Genomic DNA, 22,206 nt, shown 5'->3' on the forward strand with positions numbered 1-22,206 from the left:
GAACCAGAAAAGGCCCCGAATCTCCAAGGAACTGTTGAAAAGGAAAAACAAAGCTGGGGGCATCACAATGCCGGATTTCGAGCTGTACTACAAAGCTGTGATCACAAAGACAGCATGGTACTGGCACAAAAACAGACACATCGACCAATGGAACAGAATAGAGAACCCAGAAATGGACCCTCGGCTCTTTGGGCAACTAATCTTTGATAAAGCAGGAAAAAACATCCGGTGGAAAAAAGACAGTCTCTTCAATAAATGGTGCTGGGAAAATTGGACAGCTACATGCAAAAGAATGAAACTTGACCACTCTCTCACACCATACACAAAAATAAACTCCAAATGGATGAAAGACCTCAATGTGAGACAGGAATCCATCAAAATTCTAGAGGAGAACATAGGCAACAACTTCTATGACATCGGCCAGAGCAACCTTTTTCACGACACATCTCCAAAGGCAAGAGAAATAAAAGATAAAATGAACTTATGGGACTTTATCAGGATAAAGAGCTTCTGCACAGCCAAGGAAACAGTCAAAAAAACTAAGAGACAGCCCACGGAATGGGAGAATATATTTGCAAAGGACACCACAGATAAAGGACTGGTATCCAAGATCTACAAAGAACTTCTCAAACTCAATACACGAGAAACAAATAAACAAATCATAAAATGGGCAGAAGATATGAACAGACACTTTTCCAATGAAGACATACAAATGGCTAACAGACACATGAAAAAATGTTCAAAATCATTAGCCATCAGGGAAATTCAAATCAAAACCACACTGAGATACCACCTTACGCCAGTTAGAATGGCAAAGATAGACAAGGCAAGAAACAACAATTGTTGGAGAGGATGTGGAGAAAGGGGATCCCTCCTACATTGTTGGTGGGAATGCAAGTTGGTACAGCCACTCTGGAAAACAGTGTGGAGGTCCCTTAAAAAGTTAAAAATTGAACTACCCTATGACCCAGCCATTGCACTACTGGGTGTTTACCCCAAAGATACAGACGTAGTAAAGAGAAGGGCCATATGCACCCCAATGTTCATAGCTGCATTGTCCACAATAGCCAAATCATGGAAGGAGCCGAGATGCCCTTCAACAGATGACTGGATTAAGAAGCTGTGGTCCATATATACAATGGAATATTACTCAGCTATCAGAAAGAACGAATTCTCAACATTTGCTGCAACATGGACGGCACTGGAGGAGATAATGCTAAGTGAAATAAGTCAAGCAGAGAAAGACAATTATCATATGATTTCTCTCATCTATGGAACATAAGAACTAGGATGATCGGTAGGGGAAGAAAGGGATAAAGAAAAGGGGGGTAATCAGAAGGGGGAATGAAACATGAGAGACTATGGACTATGAGAAACAAACTGAAGACTTCAGAGGGGAGGGGGTGGGGGAAGGGGATAGACTGGTGATGGGTAGTAAGGAGGGCACGTATTGCATGGTGCACTGGGTGTTATACGGAACTAATGAAGCATCAAACTTTACATCGGAATCTGGGGATGTACTGTATGGTGATTAACATAATATAATAAAATAAAATTTTAAAAAAAATATTTATCCTTTATCGGCTGGCAGATATTAAGATTTGTCAGTAGAGGGCACCAGAGAGATATTGCAGGAGGAAAATGTTTTGCTTCCTGTTTCTAGTGTTTCAGTTAGGCAGGCTTTGGTGCCGTGGGCAGCCTCTACAGCAGTTTGGCTCCTACAGTGTACGGGGCTTCTTCAGCACCTGGCCTTTTCAGTTTGTGGTGGCTAACAGCTAGAAAGTTCTCTTGGCAGCCCCTCCAGTGGTTTGTAGTAGAGTGCCTCTTCTGAGACACCTTTCCATGAATGACTTTTCCCAGCACCCTTTGCAACACCACAGCCACTTCCCTGCCATCTAGTGAGCCACAGGCACATCCTCTCTGATAAGGTCTGCACTTCAGCTCTGGAGTGATCTTCGTTAGACAGTTTATCTCAACCCTAGAGGTAGTGGCTGTTCCTTATATCACTAATCCTATTTTATTTTAAAGTTCTTTTTACTTCTTTATTAGTCAATCCCTTATTACTCCAATTCTGTTATAGTTAATAAGTCTTTAAATAAATAAAATCTTCTCTGTTCAAATGACTGTGTGGTTCCTCTCTCCTGATTGGATCCAGACGATACATGTGGTAATTTCTAAAGGTGACAATACAGTTGGTTGGTTGGTTTGACGAACTGATCTGTCAAAATTAAGGATTTACGTTCAGTGAAGGACAAAATAGACAATGGAAGAAAAGAAGACAACTGACAAGGAATTAATACCTACAATATACAAGAAACCATCAGCAAGAAAAATAGAGCAATAGAAAAAAAATGGGCAATGGGTGTGAATAAGCAGTTAAAAAAGAAGCAGCTCAAAAGGTCATTAAGAAATGTTCAGACTTGGAGTGCCTGGCCGGCTCAGTTAGCAGAGTGTGTGACTCTTGTTCTTGGGGTTATGAGTTCAAGCCCTATGTTGGTTGTAGAGATTACTTTAAAAGAAATAATAAAATCTTTTAAAAAATGTTCAGACTCATTAGTAATCAGGGGAATGAAAATTAATTAAAACGACAATGAGATATCACATAACACCTATTGGTATGGAAAAAGTTTAGAAGCTAGACACTGGTTATATCTCGAATATACTTCATATCTGTCCTCTCCATCTCATTTGCTATCACTCTAGTCCAAGGCCATCATGATCTGCATTAGCCTCATAAGAATTGTAACTGCTCTGCCCACTTCTTTTCTTGCTCCCCCACAATTCACTCCTCCTTTGGGCAGAGGAGAAATCTTTTTAAGTTAGATCAGATACCACTTTTTTGTTTAGAACCCTTCAGTAACTTCCTACTGCTCTTGGAATAAAATCCATTATCATGGCCTGCAGGTGATCTGTGTGATCACCTTACCTTCCTTTTCACTTTCATACTGTGCCACTCTCCTTTCTCACTATTGTCCAGCAAATATTTCAACACCTTGAACACTTCAAGGTCTTTCCTTCCTCATTGCCTTTGCACGTTACTATTTCTTCTCTCTAAATCTTCATATAGCTAGCTTCTTCTTACCTTTCCTTCTACTCAAGGAAGTCTGCTATCTTTTCTAGAGCAAACCCTATTAAGTATCACCCTTACCCTGCTTCTTTCATAATGCTAACGTAATTTTAAGTTATTTAAAATAAAACTAATTTGTGAATATAAATTACTTAGTTTTTTTTTTTAATATTTTATTTATTTATTTGACAGAGAGATAGCCAGCGAGAGAGGAAACACAGCAGGGGAGAGGGAGAGGAAGAAGCAGGCCCAGCCGAGGAGCCCGATGTGGGACTCGATCCCGGAACGCCGGGATCACGCCCTGAGCCGAAGGCAGACGCTTAACGACTGCGCTACCCAGGCGCCCCAAATTACTTAGTTTTTAATCTCCTCTACTAGGCAATGCACTTTATGAGAGTGAGGACCATGTTTGTCTTTTTCACCATTTACTTCCAGCACTTAAAGCAATGAGTAAGAGAGTATGCGTTAAAACGTATGTGAATAAATGAATCTATTTCATGTTTTGGGGAAAGCCTGGATCAGTGAGACTACAAAGGCACATGCTTCATGCTTAAATGTTGTGTTCTTTTTAGTAATACAACAAAAAACAAACTCCATACGTTAAAAATTGTGTTACCTTATTTAAGATTTTATTTTACTTTATTTCTTTGAGAGAGGGGGCAGGAGCAGGGGGTAGGAGCAGACTCCCCGCTGAGCAGGTAGCCACGCGCAGGGGCTGGATCCCGGGACCCTGGGATCATGCCCTGAGCCGAATGCAGACTTTTAACCAACTGAGCCACCCAGGCGCCCTTAAAATCTTGTTACTTTAAAAATTATTGGTGCCTCCAAACTTTCCCCCTCACGTTGTGTCCATCCGTTTTATATTGTCATCTTCCCATGCGAGTCCTTCACCATTTCGAATACATGGCTAATCGGTTTTTTGTGGCTTTTTTGGCTTAATCATTTTCAGATTTGTAAGGGTTCTCGGTATGTTAGCCCTTTATCGGGTTTTGGGTTTGCTGTGGGGTTTTTTTTGTTTTTGCACATATTTTTCCTCAGATTCCCTTTTCACTACTTAGCAGGGGTTTTTTTGTTGCTTTTTAACCCCGAAGCCGAACTACGCTAAGTAGAAGCTGACGTCTGAGTTAACTGCGGAAGACCAGGTGAAGTTGATTGGGTGCCAGGAAAAAAGGGCATAGTAGCAAAAGAACACCCTGAATCTCAAAAAGAAAAACAATGACTACGCAAATTCTGCCCGCACACAAACGTGATCCTCCCCTCCTACATCGAGCCTCTAGTCTCCTCCTCCAGGCCGGCGCCTGGCGCTTGTGTCTGACGTCACGGACGCACCGCACAGTTCACTCAGGCCGCGCAACCTCCGTCGCCGTCCACCCGCGCGCAGATGCAAGTAGTCTTGCGGCACCGGAAGTCAAAGGCACGTGACCGGGTGACAGCCCTCTCTAGGTTGCTGGGCTCGCTTTAGGTGTTGCGGCACGGGATGGCGGAGGCGCCTCCTGTCTCAGGTACTGTCCCGGCCCGCGCGGGACTGGGCCCTTCTCGGGGAGCGGAAATTGGGTCAGTGGCGAGTCCTAGGGCTTCAGCCATTCATATCGCGAGAGTGGCGCGTACTAGGGCGCGGGATAGTGGCTCGGAAGGGCCAAGCCACGCGCGTCGTGGGTACCGAGACCTCGACTGTCCTCCACTGGGTTGTGAAACTCCGCAGCTGGGTTTCAAAGAGAGCGGGTTTGCCCCGGCGCCTGGAACCGATATGGGCGTCAGCCTTCTGCTGTACGTCCCGCCTTCAGCCCAGCTCTACCGGGGCCGAGGCCGCACTGATCTCCAACAGGCGGGCGTCGGCCGAGTCACCGCCCGTGACGGTGGCGGGCTCTCGATGCGTGGCGGGTTGGCGGGTCCTGGGGCAGCCGAGCGAGCGCGAGCCGAACATCTACTTAGCAGGGGTTTCCATTCTCAAACTGCCACGAACTCGCAGTGTGACTGAGTCTCAGCTTCCTCATCCATAGGTCGGGGGTAAATAAGTTCTGTGAAGGCTCCCGCCCTGTACCGTACCTGTTCCATAATTGATACCTCACTTCTCTCGGAATTGGTTCTATGTGTAGAACAGCTTCATTTGGCCGTTAATGTGGCATCCATTTCCGTTTCCTTTAAGGTGAACTTTAGGTCTTTGTTCTCCAAACTTTTGGGGCAGAGACCAAAAAGAAACATGGTACATCTGACTCAGTGCACACATGTATAAATATAAAAAAAGAACCAGAAGTTTTAGAAAGTAATGCTTTTCCTTATTAATTGCAGTACACTCTCTTTTCTGTTTTCTTTGAAAAAAATACTTGTCACAACCCACTGTTGATTTAATTTCAGGACCCATTCTTTCTGAAAAACAGGACAGTTTGCAGCATGTGGTTTATAAACTTTAGTCATTGATTTGAGTCTTAGGTCTGCCACTTACCACTTTTGGGGCACCAAGAAGAATATATGTGTGTTTGTGTACTGTGTGGCGGCTAAAATGTACTTGTTACCGTGGGTCTTGGTCAAAAAAGTGGCATTTTCCAAACCCTAGTCCTAATTTAGGTTTTAAATCTTGTGGAATGGGAACCTTTTTAGGTTAGTGTGGTGTTTTGTTATCCTCCCACCCATTTTTCCCCAGATTCTCTAAACTGGATCCATTGATCTTCCCATCCTCAGGCTCATTTCTGGCCCATTTCTACACCCTTCAATGTTTGAGGCAGGATTGAGTGAGGTCAGTTGTGAGTTATAGTTTTGGCCTCCCTTGTTGTGCCCCAGGTTCCAACCTCCTCCCCATCTACTATGACAAAGTTCCCTAGTCTAGAGACCTCTCCAGTCCCTCTCCTGTTCCTTAGTTTGCTTTTGCCTTGGTTCCTAGTCCATGCTCTTATTTCAGCATCATCTCTAGCCCACATATCCATCTCCACTCAGGGTTTAGTTCTCCTGCCCACTCCTGTCCTCAAATAGCAGATAGGTTCAGGGATATCTTTCTGCCCATGGGCAGACTTTCCAACGCCAACTTTGTTTCTAGACTTCATAATCTCTTGGATTTCCCCTTATTCTTCTTCACTCACCTGTTGGACACTTACTATGCTGCTATGTTATCTTGGATCTAGGGTACCAGTTGTATCCTATTTACAGAGTAACTTCCAGCTAATTAAAATGCTGAGGAGAAAAAGGAGGATGTCTCAGATCTTTGTGTCTCAGGTGCAGATTCCTGATTCATGTGCCCTTTTTCCCTTCCTCCTCCCTCTCAAAGGTCTTTCTGAGGGCACTACCTACTACCTCATGTCTAATGGAACCATACTGTATATGAAGAGGTGCTGCCCTGTCTAGACTGTCTAGTTGCATCAACTGCTTACTGCTTGTTTAACGTGGAACACCTTCTTCCCATCCTTTACCAGGCTATTCTGGACAACTTTATTGACTTTTCTTCTGCCCCTCTCCAACTTTGTTTCTTCAAGAAGGAGAGGACTGTACAACACCCATTTGGTCTAATCTACCCATTCCCACTTCTGTGTTCTCTGTTATGTTTCTGGAACATCTCCTTTGCCACCTTCTGAATCTGTCTAATCCTCTTTGTTTTGTAAGGCTTTCCACCCCATCCCCAGAATTGCCTGTGTGAAAGCTTTCAGGACAAATCCTGGATTGAGTGAGAGATTACCCTATGACCTTTATGATCTCGTTCAGTTCTTGAGTATATGTTTCTGTGGTACCCACTGCCCAGCCTCTGACAGTGCAGTGTAAGAGTGTGGTCTCTAGGGCCATACAGCCTGGGGTGGAATCCTGAGTCTGCTTTGGAACTCCTCTGTGGCCTTTGGCAAGTAACTTTCTCCGTGTCTCAGCTTTCTCATCAGGAATGTAAGGATTAAATGAGTTAACAGATGCAAAGTGTTTAGAATAGTGCCTGGCACGTGTTAATTGCCTAATAAACTTTACTGTTTATTATTAAACCTGAAACCCACAGGCTCTGCACTGCACCCATCTGAGGTCAGGTCTGTGTGTTTTAGATAGTCTGTAGTCCTAACAGCAAAAATAAAGCACCATTTTAACCACTTTATATATGTAACTTGCTTTATTCTTTGTAGCAACTCTTTGATGTAGGGATTGTTACTTTCTCCATTCCTGATTAAGAAAATTGAGGTTAAGTCATTTGCATAAAGACACAAGTGATGGGCAGGAACGTAAACCCATGTCTTCCAAGCCCTATTCATTCCTAGTACAATTGACCCTTAAACATTGCGTGGTTAAGGATGCCAATCCCGGGGCACCTGGGTGGCTCAGTCGGTTAAGCATCTGCCTTCATCTCAGGTCATGATTGCAGGGTCCTGGGATCGAGCCCCACGTCAGGTTCCTTGCTCAGCAGGGAGTCTGCTTCTCCCTCTGTCTGCAGCTCCCTGTGCTTGTGCTCACTCTCTCTCTGACAAATAAATAAATAAAATCTTTAAAAAAAGGATGCCAATCCCCTCCGCACAGTGGAAAGTCCACATATAATTTATAATTCCCCAGAAACTTAACTACTCACGGCCTACTGTTGACCGGAAACCTTACCAATAACCTAGTCGATTAACACATATTATGCATGATACTGTACTCTTACAATAAAGTAAGCTAGAGTAAAGAAAATGTTATCAAGAAAATCATAAGAGAAAATGTGTTTACAGTACTGTACACAGTGGATTTGTGTAGTTCAAAACTTGTGTTGTTCAAAGGTCAACTATATAATCCATGTGCTACGCATAATTCTGACTTTTCTACTAACTAGTTTTGTATCCTTAGGCAGATCATTTAGTCTTTGGGCTTCAGGAACAAAGAAGCACATTGGGGGAAAATGAGTGGGTTGAAGAGGCATATGCTTAATTTTTGAGACTCGGATTCTGGACTATATTATAAAGGTTATATATAGAAGACCTAAAATATATTCTTGGGCGGGGGGAGAGATGGGAACTAATGTATTCATTATGTTAAGTACTATCTATATGAAATCTTACTTAAATTTTACAATAGCTCTTTGAAATAGTATCATCTTTTCTCATGGTTGAGGAAATGATGGCTAAGAGCAATCAAGTGATATCCCTAAGCTCATATCATAAATTGAAGGGCCAGACTTCAAACTGATTTTGGCTGACTCCAAAACCTGTTTACTTGATATTACACAATGCTACCTTAAGAGTTTTGAAAGACCACATGGAACCTGTTGGTTGATTCTCACCCATGAATTGTTTGCTGACCTGAAATTTTTTGATAAAATAAATGCATGTATAAATAATGCCTGATCAAGGCGCCTGGCTGGCTCAGTCAGCACAGCACGTGACTCTTGATCTTCAGATTGTGATTTCAAGCCCCAATAAGGCATGGAGCTTACATTAAAATAATAATAATAATAATAATGCTTGATCACTCAGGTGAGCAGTTTTACTTAGTAGTTCTTAGGAGTGGGTATTGGTGAGGTTACTGGACATGGAATGGTCAGTGTTCCACAAGCACCTTGAACCCGTCACATTCACAGGAAACGTAGGCCTCACTAAGAGTGTGTTTTATACAAGTCCTTAGGAAAATAATGTTTAGATAAAGTCTTAGAGTCTTCTGGGTTTCATGGGTGATGATTAATTTCTTTACTGGCATATCTATTTTCTTATGTCCTAGGTACTTTTAAATTCAATACGGATGCTGCTGAGTTTATTCCTCAGGAGAGAAAAAATTCTGGTCTAAATTGTGGAAGTCAAAGGAAACTAGATTTTAATAGGATTGGTAGAAGAAATTATAGTTCACCACCTCCCTGCCACCTTTCCAGGCAAGTCCCTTATGATGACATCTCTGCTGTTCATCAGCACAGTTATCCTTTGGGAAGCAAACCTAAAAGTCAACAGATTTCTTTTCAGTCCTCTGCTTCTAATAAATCACTCAAGAGCCATGTCCTTCAGAATCAACCTTGGCAGAAATTGAGGAGTGAAAAGCAGCATATCAAAGTCAAGAAAGTACAGAATCTCACTGACCAGAGCTCAGATGCAGCTGGCTTAGAAAGTGTGGCTAGGTCAGAGAGTGGGACAAACCCCAGAGAACACAGCCCTTTTGAGAATGAGAAGGAAATTGTTGGTGCAGATCCAAGGGGAGCAAAACCCAAAAAAGCAGCCCAATTTGTGTACAGCTATGGTAGAGGACCAAAAGTCAAGGGAAAACTCAAATGTGAGTGGGGCAACAGAATGACTCCAAAATCTGAGGATGCTGGACCTGAAAATACCAAACCTCTGGGGGTTATCCACCCTGACTCTTTGGATACATCCTTTAAGAAAGGAGTATTGGATGGGTATGCGGCCAGACGCAATGAGCAGAGAAGATACCCACAGAAAAGGCCTCCCTGGGAAGTGGAAGGGGCCAGGCCACGACCAGGCAGGAATCCACCAAAACAAGAGGGCCAACGACATACAAATGCCGGACCCAGAAACAACATGGCCCCCATTCCAAAGGATAATCCTAATGAAAGACCAGCAAAATCTGCCTGTGACAATGGGAACTTGGCAGTCATCAACAAGTCTTCCAGGAGGGTTGACACAGAGAAATGTGCTGTAAGGAGGCCAGATCCTCAAGTAACATCTTTCCCCCGAGGCAAACAGAACCATGTACTAAAGAATGTGGAAACGCACACAGGTGAGTCTACCTAGATGGTGGAAATGTTTTCTTTTGTCTTAATAGATAATAAATTCATACAGTTCAGGAACCAGAAAGTATAAAAAGGTACACAGTGAAACATCTCTTTCTGTCCTTGTTCATCATCTGCCTGGGTCCTGCCACCACTTGCTCCCCTCCCCAGTAGGTAACCACTTACTTAGTTTTTATATATCATAAATAAATACAAATAGGGAACTTTTTTCTTAACAAACAAGGAATTTAGTGAGGGGTTTTGTTTTGTTTTGTTTTTGTTTGGTTTTTTTTTAAAGATTTTTTATTTATTCATTTGACAGCGAGAGAGGAAACACAAGCAGGGGGAGTGGGAGAGGGAGAAGCAGGCTTCCCACTGAGCAGGGAGCCCGACGCAGGGCTCAATCCCAGGACTCTGGGATCATGACCTGAGCCGAAGGGAGACACTTAACCACTGAGCCACCCGGACGCCCCTATTTTTTAAAATGCAGATACGGGTCTTACAGATGTTTAGTTACAAGGTTTTTTGTTTTTGTTTTTTTTTAATTATGAAAGCACAAGTAGGGAATGGTAACATCTCCACTGCCTCTCTTCGTTCCAGCCTGCATCATCTCTTGTCTGCTTATCTGCAAAAGGTCCTGACGACTCTTGACATCTTCAGTTTCTCTCTCTCAGTCCGTCCATCACACCAGCATCAGACAGTGATGCTCTCCTGTTTATTTCTGCTCACTTTTTCTCACCACATACAGATTCTGGGTTCTTCCTTACCTGGCCACCCCACGTTATGCTGCCTCAGTTCCCCTCCACATTTTATTCCCTGTACTCTATGCTGTTTCTTTCTTTTTTTTTTTTTAATTTTTTTTTAAGATTTTATTTATTTGACAGAACAACCAGTGAGGAACGCAAGCAGGGGGAGTGGGACAGGAAGAAGCAGGCTTCCAGTGGAGCAGGGAGCCTATGCGGGGCTCCATCCCAGGACTCTGGGATCACACCCTGAGCCAAAGGCAGATGCTTAACGAATGTCACCCAGGCGCCCCCCCCCAATGCCGTTTCATCTTTCCCTGCTGTTGCATTTGTCTAAAATGTTTACCACTAAGTTCACTAATGAATTTTTACTCATTTTTCAGTAGCTAGTTTAGCGACATCCAGAACACCTTTTCTCCTCTGCAGATGGCATTCATCTTTTCTAGCCCTGTGATATGTCTTTCCTTTACACACATTTGCTTCGGTTAGAGCAGTTACTGCTGGAAGCCGTCATCTGTTTATGTGTCAGTGCCCTCCACTAGTCTGTAAGCTCATAGAAAGCAGAGACTATATCTTTTTTCATTTTTTTAAAAGATTTAACTTATTCATTTGAGAGAGGAGAGAGTGGGCAGGCGTGCACAAGTGGAGGGGAGGGGAGGGGCAGAGAGAGAGAAGTAGAGGGAGAGAATCTCAAGCAGACTCCCTGCTGAGCACAGAGCCCAATGTGGTTCTTGATCTTACAACCCCAAGATCATGACCTGAACCAAAATCAAGAGTCCCACACTTAACAAAACTAGCAGCCAGGCACCCCTCTTTCTTCATTTTTGTATCCCTATTGCTTAACAAAGCTCTTAGAACATAATAGGTACTCAGCTCTGACTATTGGAAAGCTCTTCCTTACATTGAAATGAAAACTTCTTTCCAATCAATCCTTTCTATCCCCTGGTTCAAGTTCTGCCCTCTGAAGCAACATAGCAACCAGTTTCTCTCCTCATAGTTTCCCTCCCCCTCATTGCAAATCAACTTTATTGCGGTATTTGAAGACACTTCTCATTTTGCCCTGGGTATATATTTCATCTAGGCTAAACAGCTTCATTCCAGTAGCTCTTCCTCATGGACCTTCGCCATCTGGTCTCCCTCCAGTTTAACGTACATAGCCCAGCCTAACACATGAAGTCACCTCCTGCCTGGGCCTGTTTTTATGCTGGCTTATAGTTCTTCTAGTTCTCATTTGCTTCACTAGGCAGTCTTCCTCTTGGGACCTCAACTTGTATGTGAACCAAGATAATGTTATACTAGGGTTGTTTTTTAATTCTTAAGACTGGTTAATAGTTTCCTTTTGCTTCATAACAGATTACCACAAATGTAGTGCTTAAGAGAACACAAATTTGTTGTATCACAGTTTCTTTGGTTCAGGAGTCTTGTTATGGGTTAACCAATTTCTCTACCCAGAGCTTCATAGGACTAGAATTTGGCCAGGGAGGCAATCTCATCTGAGACATGGGTTCTCTTCCATGCTCAGTGGTTGTTGGTAGGATTTAGTTCCTTATGGGAGTAGAATGAGGTCCCCATATTCTTGCTGTCTATTGGCTAGGGTGTCACTCTCAGCTCTTAGCAATTACCTGCAATTCCCTACCACATGGCCCTCTGCACGACATGGTACTTTTCTTTTTCAAGGTCTATAGGAAAACATGCGCTGTAGATTGTTCAGATTTCTCTGAGTCTGTCTTTGATTCCTAGACTCTTTAAAGGGTCCATCTGATTAGATCAGCCCCACCCATACTCAAGGGGAGGAGATTATACAGCGACATCCACACCTGTATGCATGTGGGAATCTTAGAGGCCATCTTAGAGTTCTCCCTAACAAATCTCTCTTGGCCTCCCATCCCCACATATTTTTGAGAACATTCTATTCATATTTATTGAATAAATACTATATACTAAGCACTGTTCTCAGTACTGAGAGTACAGTACTGGTGAGATTCACATTCTGGTAGGGAAGGCAGGCAGAAAGCACTTAAACCAATATTTAATATGTCAGGTGGTGGGTAAAGGCTAAAAAGAAATATAAAGCAAGTTAAAAGGACAGAGTAACAGGGGCACTTGTTTAGCTAGGTTGGTCTGTTTGATGAGGAGGCACTTGAATAGAGACCAGGAGGAAATGCAGAAGCGCACCACGTGGCTCTCTGAAGAGTATTCCAAGCAGAGGGAGAAGCAAGTTTAGATTCAGGTGGGAGGGGAGACGTTGTGAGCAACGGAAGAGGCAGGCAGTAGAGGAGGTCAGAGAAATCACAGCGGCTGGATCATGTGAGGCCCTTGGACTTGGTTCTGATTAAGAAGATGAGAAACAGCTGGAAGTTTGGGGGAAAAGGGATGACATGATTTTACTAGCTTCTAAAATGATCACTTAACCTGATGTGTGGAGAATTGGCTCTAAGTAAGCAAGGGGACAAGTTAGGAGGCTGTTGTAGTAATTCATAAGGTTGATGATGGAGACTTTGACTAGAGTTGTAGTGTTGCAAAAGGTAAGAGTGCTAGATTTTGGATGTATTTGGAAAATAAAACTGTTAGGATTTGCAGATAGACTAGATGTTGGCTGCAAGAGAATGAGAGGGGTCAGGGACCAAGCCAAGGCTTTTATGTCTGAGTAATGTAAAATTAGAATTGCTGGGGCGCCTGGCTGGCTCAGTCAGTGGAGCATGCAACTCTCGATCTCTGGGTTGTAGATTCGAGCCCCACATTAGCCCCACATAGTAGAGATTATTTAAAAAATAAAATCTTAAAAAAAAAAAAAAGAATGGAGTTGCCAGGTACCAAAGTGGTAAAACCTGAGAGAGGAAAAGGTGTTGTTTGTTTTGAAAACTTTTTAGTTTGAGATAATTTTAGATTTATAGAAAAGTTACGATAGTACAGGGGATTCCCATATAGCCTTCACCCAGCTTTGTCTAATGTTAATATCTTACATAACCAACTCTGGTCCTTGGTCAAAACCAAGAAATTAACACTGGTATAACTAAACTGTAGACTTTGTTTGGATTTCGCTATTTTTTCCACTACTATCCTTTCTTTGTTCCAGGATCCAGTCCAGGATACCACGTTGCAATTAGTCATCATGTCTCCTTAGTCTCCTCTCAGTCTTTCTTAGTCTTCTTTTTGGAAAAGTTTTCTTAGTCTTTCCTTGTTAGAAAAGGTGTTTTGGATATGTTTTGTTTAGTCTACTCCTTGTTTAGAAAATTTAGAGAATTTGGTTAAGTAGGGAGTTAAAAATTCAGGCAGAGATCTGGACTGGAGATTTAAATTGGGGAACTTTCAGCATGGAGTCCTCTAACAGACTAGGGGAACCTAAGATGTGAGTGTAGTTAGAGAAGAAGAGCTTGAGGGTAGAGCCTTCTTGTACCTCAGTGTTTGAAGGTTGAAAGATAGGGACCCAGCAAAGGACTTGGAGAATGAGTAGGAATTGAACTAGGAAGTGAACCATGTTTTTGTTTGTTTAAGATTTTTATTTATTTGAGAGAGAGAGAGCAGGCATAAGCAGGGGGAATGGCCAAGGGAAAGGGAGAAGCAGCCTGCCCGCTGAGCAGGGAACCTCATATGGGGCTCAGCCCCAGGATCCTGGGTTCATGACCAGAGCCAAATGCAGACACTGAACCGACTTAGCCATCCAGGCACCCCAGAAGTGAACTATGTTTTAAACACCAAACTAGGGGCACCTGGGTGGCTCAGTTGGTTAAGCGACTGCCTTCCGCTCAGGGTTATGATCCTGGAGTCCCAGGATCAAGTCCCACATCGGGCTCCCTGCTCAGCAGGGAGTCTGCTTCTCCCTCTGACCCTTCCTCCTCATGCTCTCTCTCTCTCTCAAATGAATAAATAAAACCTTTAAAAAAATTAATAAATAAACACCAAACTAAAAAAAAACCTCAAGGAATATTGATTGTTGGATTTGGTGGTGTGAAGGTTATTGGTCTTGATAAGAGGAGTTTTGGTAGGGGTGCCTGGGTGGCGCAGTTATTAAGCGTCTGCCTTCGGCTCAGGGCGTGATCCTGGCGTTCTGGGATCAAGCCCCACATCAGGCTCCTCCGCTAGGAGCCTGCTTCTTCCTCTCCCACTCCCCCTGTTTGTGTTCCCGCTCTCGCTGGCTGTCTCTGTCAAATAAATAAATAAAATCTTTAAAAAAAAAAAAAAAGAGGAGTTTTGGTAGAGTGGTGGAGATGAAAGCTTGATTAGAATGGAAAGAGAGGATCACCCCAAATACAGGTCTCTATGGCTGCTTGAGAGTAGTCTTTGCTTACTCTTGTTCTGTACTGAGAGAATCTAGCACTCCTCCTGTTCTCCCAAGCTGTCTGGATCCCTCATTCTCTGGTAACAGGATCCCCTATATCCTCAGTCAGTTTCTGCTCTGCTCCTGTTCTTAATTAATCTGTGGCCTTCTCTAAGTTCACCTCTTTCCTTACAGCCTGTTCAGAGCATGCTCTTCTCCTTTATCCCGCTTGCCTTAGTTTCTGGAAGACGGGAAGAGCGTGCTCCTCTCCCAGTGTCCTTTCTGAACAATGGTTCTTCCGATTCTACCTTGTATCTAAATTCCTGCTCCTTTGAACCTAATGCTACATCACTTTTTGGCTACGTCACCTTCCATATCTCTTTATCTTTGTCATGTATTAGCCTCCAAATCTCCCAGCCCTCGTGTCATTTATTAATGCCTCCAGCCTATAGCTTTCCTCTTCCACAGTGGTTCTCAAGTGTAGTTCCAGACCAGCAGCCATCAGCAACACCGGGGAACTTGTTAGAAAACCATGTTCTTGGGCCTCACCTCATACTTAACAAACAGAAATTCTGGGAGTAGGGCCCAGCAGTCTTATTTTTAACAGCCTCCAAGTGACTCTGATTTGAGAACTGATTTACTATAAATCCTGCTATTATTCTGCATGATTTTAGTGACCATACGGATTATACCATTCTCACGTTCTTTGGTCTTCTCAACCACAGTGACCTTCACCTTCAGTATCCCTCCACACCCCTACTGCTTTCTGACCGTAACCTCCTGTCCTTCTGGCTCTCTCAGTCTGTTGCACCCACTAACTGTATTGTCAGCTTTCTGTCCTTTATTCCCTCTTCAGGCTGGGCCTTAATGTAATTTTAAAGTATCATCTTTCTGCCAAGCCATTTGGCAGAATCCCCACCCAGGGTTGATGCTGCAGTCTACCTTTTCTGCTCCATCTGACTAACAGAATGCTGTTCCAGGAAATCATATGATAGTACAGATTTGGTGCTGCTGCACATTCCCTCACCCTCTCAGGGAAGTCTTCCTGATCACCTTGTTTAGAACTCTAGTATTTCCCCCACTGCCAGCATTCCCTGTCCTTTACTGGTTTATTTTTCTCCGTAGCACTTACCACTATTTGATGATGCTACTCATTTTTTTTCATATAATTTCAATAATTTTTCATTATTTGTTTATTGTTTACCTTCCCCTACTAGATAAGAGGTTCCTAAGGGCAGTAGATTTTTGTCTGGTTTGTTCACTGTATATTCTTAGCGTTTAAACAATGCCTGGCACACAGTAGGTTCTCAGTAAATATTTTTGATTCGTGATTCTCCAACTTCAGTTGACTTTCAGTACTGCCTATTTCCCCTTATCTGACCTTGGTCAGCTGCCCATCCCATTTTCATTTAAGACTACTACAAATCTTTTCCAGTCTTATTCAGACCTTCCTGCCATTCGTCTCCCTCAAACTCAGTGGACCTCCTTGCCTCCTACTTCACAGAGAAAGGGGAAGTCATCAGGCATAATTTTCTCAGCTTTTTGCTTCCCTTAATTCAAACTCAGAGACATCTGTGCCTATCCTCCTCTTCTTTCATTCATTCTGGAATTTCCTTTGTTTTCTTCCATCAGCCTTTTCACATCCACTCTTCCAAGTTCTCAGCCTGAAGCTCTCTTCCCAAGTGTCACACACTCTGAAAGAAAAATCTTCCCGTCATGTGCTCCCCCTTGGTGCCCCTCCCCCAGTGTTTCCTTTCCTTCCATTCCAGTCTAATCAAGAGTAACCACTCTATTTCCTTTTCCCTATTTTGATTCGCTTCTCAGTCCTCTGCCATCATCACCACTTGACTCACAGCTACTGGTAGGTAGTTAATGCCTTCCTATTTGCCACACCCAGCAGACAGATGTATTTCAGTCCTTATCCTGGGCTTCCCTTTGGGTTTGATGCAAAGGAGTCTTTGTTGAAATGTTACTTCCTTCATACCACACATTTCTAGTCCTCCTTGTTCTCGTTGGCTGTTCCTGCTAGCGTCCTTCAAGTTTTTCTTCCTCCACCTCTTTCTTAAATATTGATGTTTCCTAGGGCTTTATCTTAGCCTTCTGTTCTTCTTACTTGATAAAGTCTCTTTGGAAGATTACAAGTTGTTCCATATCTTTCAGCCGCTGCCTCTGTGCTGTGCTGACTTCTAAACTTTTATCTCCTCCCTAAGCTCTGCCACAAGCTTCAGACTCACATACATAAATGCGATATCTGACATATGCTTCAGACTCAGCAAAACCATCTATTTTTTTTTCTAAGATTTTATTTATTTATTTGTCAGAGAGAGAACAAGCAGGGGGAATGGCAGGCAGAGGGAGAAGCAGGCTCCCCGGTGAGCAAGGAGCCCAATAGGGGACTCAATCCTAGGATCGTGGGATCATGACCTGAGCCAAAGGCAGATGCTTAACTGACTGAGCCACCCAGGCGGCCCTCAGCAAAACCATCTTGAACATGTTGACCATGTTTATATTGTATTAGCTTTTTTTTTAAATAAGATCTATTTATTTACTTGAGAGTGAGAAAGAGCACATGCAGAAGGGGCAGAAGGAGAAGGAATCTCAAGCAAACTCCACACTAGCATGGAGCCTGTGTATTAGCTTTTTAAAAACAGCTGCCTCACTTTTAATGAGGTAACTTAATAAAGTCGCTTTAGTAGGTAACTCACCTTTTTTTTTTTAAGATATGCTAATATTGGAGACACTGCTGTCTCTTTGTTTTGTTCTGTTTTATTTAGTAATAATATTTTTTTATTATATTATGTTAGTCACCATACAGTACATCCCTCGTTTCTGATGTAAAGTTCAATGATTTATTCCTTGCGTATAACACCCAGTGCACCATGCAATACATGCCCTCCTTAATACCCGTCACCAGCCTATCCCATTCCTCCACCCTCCTCCCCTCTGAAGCCCTCAGTTTGTTTCCCAGAGTCCATAGTCTGTCATGGTTCATTCCCCCTTCTGTTTACCCCCCCTTTCCTCTTCCCTTTCTTCTCCTACCCATCTTCCTACTTCTTATGTTCCATAAATGAGTGAACCATATGATAATTGTCTTTCTCTGCTTGACTTATTTCGCTTAGCATTATCTCCTCCAGTCCCATCCATGTTGCAGCAAATGTTGAGAACTCGTTCTTTTTGTTGGCTGAGTAATAGTCCATTGTATATATGGATCGCATCTTCTTAATCCAGTCATCTGTTGAAGGGCATCTTGGCTCCTTCCACGATTTAGCTATTGTGGACAATGCTGCTATGAACATTGGTAACTCACCTTTAGTCTCAACCATCTAGATATAATCAGCTTTAACCTTTTCTTCTGTTTTCTTATAGAATTTTCCAGTGCTTAATTTTACATTGTTGAAATCATATAAACAATGTTCATCTTTTTGTTTATTATAATGATATTTTTCTATTTATTAAGAAATCTCTGCACTTTATTCTAAATATATAATACGTAATAAAATAGATAAGCATTAAATATTTAAGCAGTCTCACGTTTTTTAATCTATTTTTTATTTTTTCTGATATATTTTAAAATAAATTCCAGGGGCGCCTGGGTGGCTCAGTCATTAAGCGTCTGCCTTCAGCTCAGGGCGTGATCCCAGAGTCCTGGGATCGAGCCCCACATCAGGCTCCTCTGCTGGGAGCCTGCTTCTTCCTCTCCCACTCCCCCTGCTTGTGTTCCTTCACCCACTGGCTGTTTCTCTCTCTGTCAAATAAATAAATAAAATCTTTAAAAAAAATAAATTCCAGGTATCAGATTTTTTTTTTTAAAGATTTTCTTTATTTATTTGACAGAGAGAGGCAGCGAGAGAGGGAACACAAGCAGGGGGAGTGGGAGAGGGAGAAGCAGGCTTCCCTCCAAGCAGGGAGCCTGATGCGGGGCTCGATCCCAGAACGCCGGGATCATGACCTGAGCCAAGGGCAGATGCTTAACAACTGAGCCACCCAGGCGCCCCTGGATATCAGATTATTTTTAGTGTACATCTATTTTTTTAAATGGCTTTTTTTTTCTTTTTTTTTTTTTACTTAATCACAGTGTACTCTTGGATTTTTCAAATCTGGATTGCTTTTGGTTTTTGTTTTTTTTTTTAACAGTTATTTATTGGTGCATCTGAAAAGTCTGTAGTCAGTTAACACTTCAGTCAGGTATCTTCCGATTTTTTCAGTGGTGCATCACCCTCTTTACTGATGTGCTTTCAAAGAAGTATAGGGTAGACATAGTTGTGACTGAGAAGTTATCATAGTGGAAGAGGATTTAGGAGTGAAGAAGAGCCAGTGGTCAGGCCAGGGCTGGCAGCCAGCAGATAAGAGTCTTGGACCTGAAATGTGATAGTTTACCAGCACAGAGCTATTCCGGGACAGTACCATATTTTACATGTGTTACACACATGTTTTGATAAAACTGAAGCATTGTTGGTGAAAGGATTATACTGTTTCTCTTTCTAGGTCTTTCTGGAACCTTTTGCTATATTTTTATTTATTTTCATTCATTCATTCATACAAGTATTATTGAGTGCCCACTATGTCCCAGGCAGCACTGTAGATAAAAACCTCAGCCATCAAGGAGTGTACATTCCATGTAGAGAGTTGGGAAATAGATGAAAAAAAATAAAATACATGATATATAAGATAGGATATGTAAGTGGTGTGGAGGAAATAAATGATCTGTAAGAGTCAAGTGGTGTGGAGAAAAATACAGTATGGAAAAGTGATAGGGAATGTTGAGGGAGCGGGTTGCAATTTTTTAAAATATGGCCAAGGCTAGTCTTCTCATTAAGATCACATTTTGAGTAAACACCTGAAGGCGGTAGGGGACTGAACTACGCCCATGTCTAGGGAAAAGTATTAGGCAGAGGGAGCAGCAAGTTGTAAAGACCCTCAGGGGCAAGGAAGGGGTCCAGTGTGTTCTTAGAGTAGTGACTTAGGGAAAGAGGAATAGCAGGTGAGGACCAGAAGTTATGAAGGCCATTGTAAGGATTTTGGCTTTTACAGATATGTGATGTAGGAACCATTGGCAAGTTCTGGGCATGAGTGGCATCATCTAATTTGCATTTTAACAGGCTCCCTCTGGCTGCTGTGGTGAGAATAGACTGAAGTAGGGCAAGGGCAGAAGTAGGAAGACTGGTTAGCAGGCCATTTTAATAATCCAGGTGAACAGATAGTGGCTTGGGCCTTAGTAATAGCAGCAGGGGTTGGATTCTGGACGTATTCTGAAGGTAGTGCCAGCAGGATTTACTGTGAAATTCAACATGGGATGTGAGATAAACAGTCTTTGGAGAGGGCTTAGTAGAGCTTTGTGGCTTATTCAAAGTTGGCAGTTGTTCCCACATTGCTATATGTATGTGTATCCTAGTGGTCAATTTCACTGTGATTAGATTTAGAAACATCACATATAAAACAGTAATTATTTATTATTTATTTATTATTTATTAACAAGCCATAAACTTAATAAGAGAAACAATAAAACAATAAAATAAAAGAAAAAGAAAACCAAAAATCAAACAACGGTCAGTCATAGGGTTCTCATGTATGTTCCCAGCTTCACTTACTTTTTGTGTCCTTTACTTCTAACTCATTTCTGTCCTAGAATAGTCAATAGGCATTTTCTACAAAACGCATTCCAAATGTAATTCTTACAAACTATTCCTCTGCCACAGTCAGGCTCTTGTATGTAGATGACTCACTGGTAATCTCACTCTTTAATGAGCTCTCTCTTACTTAACTTACCCCTTCAGAATCTTCCACAGGTAGCATGCTAAATGGTGGAAAGTGTAATGAACTTTGCTTTTCAGAGACGTTAACGGATGCAGGGTAGGGTATCCCTGCTTTTAAGAAAAAATCTAAGTCTGGTTCTTTAGTTTTTTTTTTTTTTAATATAATTCAGTTTTTTTTTTATATGTTTATCAGTTACCTAAAGCGAGTGGATTTCCTTTATCAGCCACATAAAATCTTTATTCCAGGCTTTTGTCAGAACAAAAGAGCTATCTCAGAAACTACTGAAGCCTGACACTTTCAAGGGAGAGAGGTTATAGAACAGACTAGATGACACTCTTTTATTTCTTCATCCATTCATTTAATAAATATTTACTGAGCACCTGCTAATAATGGCCAGGCACTGGAAATACAACAGTGAGCAAGGCAGGCAGGGCCCTAGCCCTGCCTCACAGACATTATAGTCCTCGTGTTCTGTATTTCTTTTGCCATTAAAGTGGACAAACAGAAAGTAATCTTAGGAAAGCTAATATTATAAAATGATTAAAATGTGAGCTTTGTGACCTTAGGTAAGTGATTGAACCACTTTGAGCCTCAGTTCTTCATCAATAAAACTGTACCTATATTACAGCCTTGTTAAGAGAATTAGATGTGTGAAGTGCTTTAGCACAGCATTTGGCATGCTGTATTTAAGGTTAGTTCTTTTATTCTTAAAACCTCTTTCGACCCAGTAACAAATTAGATAGTATTATGAGATAAATGCTAAAAGTATGGACTGAAAGCGGTACCTGGGTGGCTCAGTCAGTTAAGCGTCTGCCTTTAGCTCAGGTTGTGATCTCGAGGTCCTGGGATCGAGCCCCATGTCAGGCTCCCCGCACAACAGGGAGTCTGCTTCTCCCTCTGCCCCTCCCTTTCCCCCTGCTCAAGCTCTCTCTCTTTCTCTCTCAAATAAATCTTAAAATATGTGTGTGTGTGTGTGTGTGTGTGTGTGTGTGTGTGTGTGTATAGACTGAGAAAAGAAATTCTGTCTCTCTCTGTCACACACACACACACACACACACATCTCTGAGAGCACCTGACTATACCCCGGATCTAGAAAGGCTTTGCTGAGATCGTGTTTGAGGAAAGTCTGGGGGTGGGTGGAAGTATTGAGGAGTCCATCTGGGAGGATTCTTAGCATATTGATCTCCCTCCCCAGATGCAGGGCTTCTGGATCCAGGCTCTGTGTCTCCTTCAGTCTAGTAACCCTACCATGGGATTATGGTAAACACCAAGAATATCTCTGTTGAGTAGATCAACTAAAGACTTTCATGGCAACTACTAGAAGAGATGTTACCACCCTGGGTTGTTGGAACCTATCCAGGCTTAGGTTTCTTTCAGCTGACCACTGCAGCTTCATGAGCCCCTTCCTAGCCTGAATCCATGGATCTGGATCAGATGCAGAGGAGGCAGGGCAAAGTGCTACAGTTGGTGCTTCTGAGGATGCTTAAGCTGGGTTGTAAGGGGCATTTGGCTACTCTGGTCAGTTCCTGAGTAGTTTCTTGGGAATGTTGCCTCAGTTGTGCAAATCCCCACCTGAGTGTCCACTTCCTAAGTCTTCTTCCTTCTTCCTCAGTTCCTTCTTGGCCCCAAACACTGAAAACCACCTTACTCAGAATCAGACATACTTAAAACCTTTGCGTTTGGATTCTTCCCTCAAATGCGTTGCTGATCCTTGGTTGACTAAAATAAGGAATGTTTTGCTGTG

The 22,206-nt window shown here is 42.5% G+C and overlaps 1 protein-coding gene across 4 annotated transcripts in view; it reads left to right on the forward strand.

The window, feature by feature from the left end:
• Positions 1 to 4,412: 4,412 nt before the first annotated feature.
• NFX1 (nuclear transcription factor, X-box binding 1) overlaps positions 4,413 to 22,206 on the forward strand; it is a 72,864-nt gene continuing 55,070 nt past the window's right edge. The window contains exons 1-2 of one of the 4 annotated variants that reach the window (XM_034664019.1): positions 4,413 to 4,569; positions 8,714 to 9,715. In XM_034664019.1, the coding sequence (XP_034519910.1) occupies positions 4,545 to 4,569; positions 8,714 to 9,715 (1,027 nt within the window). In that variant the 5' untranslated portion in view covers positions 4,413 to 4,544. The remainder of the gene's footprint in view (positions 4,570 to 8,713; positions 9,716 to 22,206) is intronic. The other 3 variants (XM_034664018.1, XM_019806844.2, XM_002926170.4) reach the window with 3 other exon arrangements.

Source organism: Ailuropoda melanoleuca, chromosome 7 (assembly GCF_002007445.2).
Source record: "Ailuropoda melanoleuca isolate Jingjing chromosome 7, ASM200744v2, whole genome shotgun sequence".
NCBI classification, from domain to species: Eukaryota; Metazoa; Chordata; class Mammalia; order Carnivora; family Ursidae; genus Ailuropoda; species Ailuropoda melanoleuca.